The sequence below is a fragment of the Nelusetta ayraudi genome, unplaced genomic scaffold, assembly GCF_046127955.1.
Source record: "Nelusetta ayraudi isolate G7.1 ecotype Tasmania unplaced genomic scaffold, CSIRO-AGI_Nayr_v1 ptg000021l, whole genome shotgun sequence".
In the NCBI taxonomy this organism is placed as follows: Eukaryota; Metazoa; Chordata; class Actinopteri; order Tetraodontiformes; family Monacanthidae; genus Nelusetta; species Nelusetta ayraudi.
In genome coordinates this window covers 4,735,001-4,743,310 of record NW_027466071.1, presented here as the reverse complement: position 1 = coordinate 4,743,310, position 8,310 = coordinate 4,735,001, and the positions used below count along the sequence as shown (strand labels likewise).

Sequence of the window (8,310 nt, the reverse complement as noted above, 5' to 3'; positions counted from 1 at the left end):
TGTTTTGTAGTTATTGTTGTATGCTTTTCTCTCCGTGTGCGTTATTCCAAAACAGTTGGCAACTTAACCATGTGGAGGACCACAGTTCACTGTCGACCAACATACAATGAAGTTTTACCTCTGAAAAATCTACAGGTCAAGCTCCACCATTGCTAGGTAGTCATTAAGAAGGGTTTCAATGAACTGGTAAATTGCTGGTATAAAACATCAGGAATGTAAGATGTGGAAATTTATCAAACAAAATGCCTCCTTGTGTTAGTGCTGGCTTTTGGTGAGTATGTGTGTGTGTGTGTGTGTGTGTGTGTGTGTGTGTGTGTGTTTGTGTGTGTTTGTGTGTTGGTGGTGGTGGTGGGGGGGGTTTATCTTATAGCGCTAATATCAACAAACAAAGCGCAGTGAAATTGTACACTACACACTTTGAATTCAAAGTCTCTACCCATGCTGCATACATGATGTAAGTGTAGTCAGTGGCTGTTTGCCACGGTGCGCTCTGAGGCGGAGCAGACACGCTACCTGTCAATCACTGGCCATGCCTTATTAAAAGCAAAGGAAAAACAAGGCACTGCCATTCGTTTTTAAATTCTAATCCAGTACGAACGTTAAAAAACAGAAAGAGAGGCTGCAGGAGCAGCTCTGCTTTGATAAAAATGCTTGCAGATGTTAAACTCCAGCCACACCTTTTACATGAGGTACTAATTTATAGGTACAGATAACCTATCCAATAGACCAGATTGAAAAGGCCAAAAGCAGTTGGGAAAAATATCCGCGAATAGGAATCAATCTTGGACACTCGCACCTGCATCCTGTTCTCACGCCAGGCGCCTGAGCGGCAGTCGTCAAAGCAGCAGAAGAAACTGGTGCAGTCTTTCCCATCCAAACACTCATAAGCATAGTCAGCCTCTTCGTGATAGGGCACGATGTTGTTCATCTGCAGCAGGGAAGTGCCGGGCCTGATATTCACCATGCTGGGTACTTTCTGCTGTAAGGAACGGCAAACATATCAGAATTCAGCTGCTGATACCATCCAGTGGCCTCACACAGACACTCCACTCTAAAATCACTGCAAACATGGAGGAGATGCAGCTGTTTGATGACTGACTGATTGTTCATATTATTTCTTCAAGTTAGGCAGCCGCATTAAAAAGGCTTAACGGGTTCACATATAGCCCCCGGGCCTTAGTTTGGCCATGCCTGGTCTAGAAGAACATAAGGAGGACAAAGAGCGTCGGGCACCTGTGCGTTGCTGTTGCCTTTTGTCTTCTTGGTCTGCCGGTTGCTGGTGAAGTAGTGCAGGGTGCCGTACTCCATGAGAGCAGCGAAGGTGAAGATGAAGCAGACGGAGACAAACAGGTCCATCGCAGTGACGTAGGAGACTTTGGGCAGGGACTTCCTGGAGATAGTGCTCAGAGTGGTCATGGTGAGCACCGTGGTGATACCTAGACAGGTTTTTAGAAATGTACAAATTGGTTAAAGTTCTTAAAGGGGACCATTTAAGGCCATTTCCAGATTTAATAAATGAATTTTGGGCCACACGATGGTTGGCGTTGTCGCCTCACAGCAAGCAGGTTGCGGGTTCCTGGCCAGTACTGATTGTCCCGTGTGTAACCAGTTAATTGCGCAAAGTTAACAGCCTCCTCTCAAAGGTGCCAAATAAAAGACAAAACTAAGAGTCGCAATCAGTCTTGACTGATTTGCATCCTCTCCGGCCAATATTTTGCAGGTCTTGTCGGAAACACCAGTATCTACATATTCATGAAGCCTAAAGTGTGAAATGGACTTCGTTGCTTTGCTCGTGTGACGGTCACAACCCTTACTGCACCTCTTTAGTAGAACAGCTTGGTGATGAATTAGTCGGTGCGATGACGTTGCTGTCTGCGTTTCTGCTCCAAAACCTTCCGTAAATCAGACCCTTGGCGTGTCAGTTGGCATGTCAGTGATGCAAAATGACACGTTAACGAGCTGAAAAAGTCTGTTTTTCTTAATAGGACCCTTTTAAGTCCAAAAATAGATTTCACCCGTCTTCTACAGCCACTTTCTCCTGCGTTCAGGGTCGCAGGGGTTTGCTCAAGCCTATTAAATTTCATAACATTGGCAAGATTTTTAATTTGGCAAAAAGTCCCACATGAGCAGCTCAGTGTTTTAGTGTCCACCCTGAGTCTGGGAGGTTGTGGGTTTGATCCCCATTGCCTCCCTATTTGGCACTCAGCATTAAGGGTTGGACTTGGATCACCCAATGATTCCCTAATGAGGCAGCGCTGCAGCTCACTGCTCCCTCAGGGGATGGTGGGTCAAATGCGGAGGACAAATTTCACATCCATCGGGATGTGACAATCATTGGGACCTCAACCTTTTGACCTTTTAACTTCAAGCATATCATCACATCTCAAAGGATGTCAAAGTTTTCCTCCACATTTGACCTATTCCTTGAGGTAGCAGTGGTGAGCAGTGCTGACCCCCCCAAAGGCCACGACCTACAAACCGAGTGCCCAACAGGGAGGCAGAGCAGTGGGAATCATTTTTATAGTCTTAAGCAAGAGCGTCAGCAGCATTCTGAAGGCGTGTGTGTGTTTGTGTGTGGACTTGAAGGGGCATAAACCTAAAAAACCTAAACAGGGAAAAAGACTCAACCCTTGAGAGAGCTCCTCAAGGGTTGACTGAGGAGCGCCTTCTCTCTCCGACAGGTAGAGGAGTAATAGGTGTCGCATGCAAAGATTACACAACAACCAGTGATAATAATAATTAGTGGCAAGTCCAGTTCCATCGCACCCACACAACTCTTCAAAACAGGCACAAAAGAAGAGATGGCATACTAGATGGTTTCATACCTAGAGACGTGCGGGCCGGAACAGCGTCCTTGTTGATCCAAAAGGAGACCCATGACAAAACCACAATCATACTACAGGGAATGTAGGTCTGGATGGTAAAATAGCCCATCCTGCGACTCAGGTCGAAGAAGATGGTCATGATCACATATTCCCCTAAACGGGTAGAAGATGTATACCATTATGAATTAGGCATACCATCGATGCACCGTGGACACATGTAGGAAGATAAGCCCGTTTCTTACCTGACTGGGTGTGAGCAACATCAGTGGTGTTCCTCAAACCCACAAAGGCAAACTGATAGAGCCTCCAGTAGCGCTGGTCTGCCACCTCCACCGCCCTCCTCTGCCACCGGTACAAGATCTCGTTCTTAGGATAGCCATCTACACACCCCCCGTGTCCAAGACAGACACAAGTAGACAAGTTAGAGCCCTTATTGTTGTCTGTAGAATCCACACAGAGAGTCATCGCAGCATTTGGTTCAAAGTGGGTCACGGGGGGGGACGTTGCACCATGGCAAGGCACAGGGAAGCATTCAAGATGGATTTGACCCGCACAGTCTTCTGAAATCTCCTCAAATGAACACTGTCCACTCCACATGTGAAGTGTAGAAGGTGAACTCGAGCTAGCAAAAAGCCTCTCTGAGAAACAATTTGTATTCCACGCAGGTGTGAACTGGTGCTTACTCCCAGACAGTAATTCAGTGTGATTGCTGCGCCTCAGGCACGTATGTAAGGGGAAAGATTCAGAGGCTGGCTGAAATGCAATTTGCGATGCCCACAGTGATTTTCTGAGGGAACTGAAAAATTGCTCGCTATCTTTCCCTCTTGGAGGCACCTTGTACTTGCTTGTACGCCATTTACATTCATACTGTCATCTAGAAAATAGCTATAAAAACTAAAATACGTGCGTTGAATCATATCAGATATTGTTAGTAATACTACTTAATCCTAACAATGATAACTTAAGGTTGCTTTTCGGTTGGACTTTTACTCGAAGAAGGGTTAAGCTGTTGGTGTTTCAGTTGCTTTTTCTCACTGAAAGAACCAAGATTGATCAAATATGGCAGCAAAGTTTGGGTATTTTTCAAAATTTAAGACAACAGACAAAAGACATGGTTTGATCCAAGGTCTCTCATACAAGGCTCATATATGTAAGACAGATAAATTAGGTATGATATGCAAACATCACACTTCATCCATCAAGAAAAAGCATTATTTGAACACGGCTCATTGTTCTCAGTCTTTCATCGCTGATGCAACAACTGGTTTTGTGCTCATTTGACGACATTTTCTGTGACTGTGCTTGCCCAGATGTTTCTTTTCCTTCTCAACTCCATGAAATGGAAACGCTTAAAAGGGATATTCCAGGTTCTTCAAAATCACTGCGGAAATGTACTTACTCATTGTTGCGCCATCTACAGCTTTCCACCGTAGCTTGCGCGACAACAATCGATAAGACAGTTTCGCGTTAACAATAAAACCCGAACAATCCCTTTTAGATGATGACGACAAGACATTAGAGCCTGAAGCACAAATGCAAGAGACGAATGACTGATGTCACAGAGGGCATGAATCAGACTGGGAGAGGGTGCATAATTCATTAAGGCCGTCAAAGAGAATGGGACGGGGGTGACCTCCTCTCTCCATTGGTGGAGCGAATGATAGATTAGTACAGGCTTAGAGAGGGCAGCCTCAAGCAGATGGACCTTTCAGCAAGGAGAAAGAACAAGGGCTTAGCTTCTACGCTAGCCCACAGAGAAGCCCAACTCTGTGGAGAGTCACAAGTTTGAAAGTCGAGATGACGGGTTTCAAAAAAATGGGAGCGGGGTTGAGGGGCGACTTTTGACCACCTACAGCTCGAAAACTCCAGTGGACACGAGTGTTCATCCATTGGAAAGTTATGCAGCTTAAGGTAACACTCCGCATTAATAGTCAACCTGACAGAGACAGAATTGTGAGAGAGAGAAAAAGCAGGTCTCAGCGGTGGGTTTTCCTCCTCTCAGGTGAATCAGAGTAAAAAGTGCTTCATGTTCTGTAATCACACTGACAAAAGTAGAAAGAAAACACTAGGACCATTTGATCATGCATCATCTGACAAACTGAGATCACCTAGAGGAACACACAATAAAGCTGCACAAACAACAAAGATATGTATATTTTTAGAGTTTGTACTTTCACGCATAAACTACAAAAACAAAGTAAACTGTTACTGGAGGGGGCAAAGAGAGCAGCCACTGTCCCACCTCAGGGTGTACATGACCCTCCCATTGCTCCACAGCCTCAGGAGGCGGTTGGGGGTGGTGATCCAGTGGGCGTCGGATTTGCGGGAATTCCGGAAGAACGTGTCGGGAATCCAGATTTTCCCAACCATGTTGCTGTTGAGCATGAGCAGCTTCATGGAGCTGTTGAACTTGAGGCGGCTGTCGTACCAGGTCTGGGCGAAGAAGATGTCGATGGTGTACTCCTGCCGGGGCGAGGACAAGCTTTTAATGCCAGTCACACTCGAGTACTAATACTGTGAAACCACAGAGCCAAAGACAGCGTTCTTGTAGTTTGCCCACGACTGTTATTTAACACTCTGGACAAATTACAATCATCTTTACAACTGCGTAATTTGCGTAGTTTCCCATTTTGGGATGAATAAAGTACATCTATTATTTTCTATCCTATTCTAATCAATTACTAGTAATTAATAATAACTGTGGTTGGCTGTTGCGCAATAGCAGTACTGGTACTGCATTCACTCTCACAAGTCTGATTTACGCTAGCTAGTAGCTACTGCTAGTTGCTAATGCTAGTCGCTTCAACCACTCTCATGACATAAAAGCATTTGTAAAATATTTGAACAATTTGTCACATTAGCCAACAATGGGCCAGGTACTGGTACAAATCACAAAGTCTCACCATATTGATGGGGTCCACTGGTCCAATGCTGTTGACGTACACAGCAGTTTCAATCACTGTGGGTCTCACTGAAAAATGACAGCAAAATGAAAATATGCTTTACTGAAATGAACAACATTCATTATCAGAGTTTTCACAAAAGTAAATAAAATAAATCTAAAATAAACCAAATTTTTCAATAGTAGGTTTAGTACACAGTTGTGCTGAGCTGCTTAGATGTATAGAAAAATATATACATACATGCACACATACACAAATGCAGTGTTTTTCAACTGGTGGCTTCCACTTTAGGGTCGCAGAGCTGTTTTGATTGGGGTTGCGGTTGCATGGGCAGTTTCCCTTTTTAAAATACATCTATATATTTATTAACAACTACAGGCATTTATTTTGCAGGAGACACAATTCATATGTATGCCATTTACTGACTAGAATGCACCAGGACGTGGGCTAGCGTCTTTATTTTTGTGGAATTAAGAAAATAAATGTGTCCTGAGACTCCACCAGTTGAGCAACACTGCACCCAAGGCCTGCATATCAAAAACAAAGAAATATCGTGAAAACAAAGGCGGTCAATACAGGGAATAACAACTCCACCTGCCTCCAATGTCAGGCCGCAGCTTGTTGTCGTATCCCTGCAGCAGTTTGTTCAGAATCAGAGTCACGTCGCTCTCGTAGACTTTGGGAGATAAAACCCAGGTCTTGTTGATGGGGACGTCCTCGTAGTCCTCCTCATCCTGCTTACTGGGTCCCATCGCAGCACTGCAGAGAGGGGGAGGGGGGCAACACAATCACGGGAACAGCGAGACAGAATGCCATTTGTGTCTTTGAGATCAGCCCCTCACAATGCAGAGTAGCAATAAAAAGCTGCTTCAGTGTTTCAGTCAGAGTGAGGAGAGGATGCCAGTGGCAGGATGGTTGGTGTCAGACCTGCTGCTTCATTTATATTCAAATAGCCTGTGGACAAATATAGAGACACCTCAGACATCGCCATCTGTGTTTATCTCATCAGTATTTATTTTGTTTATTTTTGCTTATCGTACACATTGAACTTTGCCTACGGTAAATTCCTACTTAATAAAAACAAGAGAATAGAACGGCTCTGTGAATCCCACACTGGGCAAAATGTGCATAATTACAGCAACAAAAGCGCTGCAAAGAGAAGGAGAAAATGATATTCATTAAAAAAAGAACTAAAAATGAAATATCTAGAGCAAGAAGGGAAAACAAGATATGGTTTCACAATGTCTCACTCATTTCATATGGTGCATCTTCCATCATATGTTTTGTCTAAACAGTCACGCATGACTGGTTGGAGAGGAGTTCTCAGAGGGATTCTGTGGTGTGGGTGCACCAGATGGCCAAGAGAAGCTCTGTGTGACTCCCCAGACAACACTCAGTCCCGTCCCTCCCTGGCGCTCTGCTCCTCTGTTGTCAGAGAGATCATTTCCAAGCACCTGGAGCTCCTACTGGGCCATTCAACTGCATGTTCATGCATTTACAAAGAAACTAGTCACTTTTTTTTTTTAACTGTTTGTTGGATTATTACGTAGATAACTGTAAATAATCCAACTGTTCACAACATTGTTATTCCTTCTTACTCTATAAATATTTTACAGGTACTACCCGAAAAATGAGAATATCAAGTAAAAGTTGTTTTATTTTGGCAATTTAACATAAAAGATGACAGCAACACATTTTATTGAGCCATTCCACGCAAATTGACATCTCAAGCAGTTCCTTGTTGTAGCTTTGCTGATTAAGATTTTCAGCTTATTAAAACCACAAACCCACAAACTCAAGAAAATTAGAAGACTGTGAAAAGCTTCAGTGTTGTAGCTTCAAAGAGTCCAAAGAATCCAAAACACCTGCAGAAGGGCCCTGAGCCTTTAAAAAGTCTGTCTTGTGTTGTTGGCTCAGAAGAGTTCACACATGGAGAAATACAACAACCTTCTCAGGAGATTCTCATTTTCTGGGTAGTACTGTATTTTATTCAACCGACAGTGTTTGAGCCGCCACTGTTTGTTGGTCCTCCAGGTGAAGGCTGAAGATCATCATGGAAATAATTCAGCCAAAACCATGTTTCCAGTGTACAGGGACCACGTGACCCTGGACATAATTCAACTGCGAGAGCAAAGCTGCTCTGTGGCGTCTGGGCGTCGAGCCACTCGTCCAATTAGCACGTTGACAGTGAGAGTTGAGCAGAGAGTGCAGTGTGATGTCACGTCAGGGCAGCAACAATGGAATGAAAATGACCCCAACACAGACAACCTGTTTTTTTTTAATGCTCTTCCTTGTACCGATGAGCTCCTTTAATTGGCTTGAAAAAGCGACCTTTGACCTTCAACAAGACCAAACTACCTGCACCACTGCACGGTCACTGCATCCACAGAGACGAGTCGTAGATCCAGGAGTGATTCTGTATTGGCCTCGCAGGCCAAATAGAATTACACTGTGGGCCAGATTTGGCCCGCGGGCCAGAGTTTGACACCAATGCTTCTTCTCACTCTGGCTTCCACGCAGGGAGACGTTTGGAGGAAGTCAGGGTGGAGCCAGGCTGGAGCTCAAGTCTGTTTAGAGTCAGA

The 8,310-nt window shown here is 44.4% G+C and overlaps 1 protein-coding gene across 2 annotated transcripts in view; it reads right to left on the bottom strand.

Annotated features, from left to right (window-relative positions):
* Nucleotides 1–278: 278 nt before the first annotated feature.
* Nucleotides 279–8,310, bottom strand: part of gabrg1 (gamma-aminobutyric acid type A receptor subunit gamma1) — a 10,081-nt gene continuing 2,049 nt past the window's right edge. The window contains exons 2-9 of one of the 2 annotated variants that reach the window (XM_076027761.1): nt 6,323–6,487; nt 5,729–5,792; nt 5,068–5,288; nt 4,679–4,761; nt 3,068–3,205; nt 2,826–2,978; nt 1,234–1,436; nt 279–976 (exon numbers count right to left, since the gene is read on the bottom strand). In XM_076027761.1, the coding sequence (XP_075883876.1) occupies nt 698–976; nt 1,234–1,436; nt 2,826–2,978; nt 3,068–3,205; nt 4,679–4,761; nt 5,068–5,288; nt 5,729–5,792; nt 6,323–6,487 (1,306 nt within the window). In that variant the 3' untranslated portion in view covers nt 279–697. Of the gene's footprint in view, nt 980–1,233; nt 1,437–2,825; nt 2,979–3,067; nt 3,206–4,678; nt 4,762–5,067; nt 5,289–5,728; nt 5,793–6,322; nt 6,488–8,310 lie in introns of both variants that reach the window. The other variant, XM_076027759.1, reaches the window with a different exon arrangement.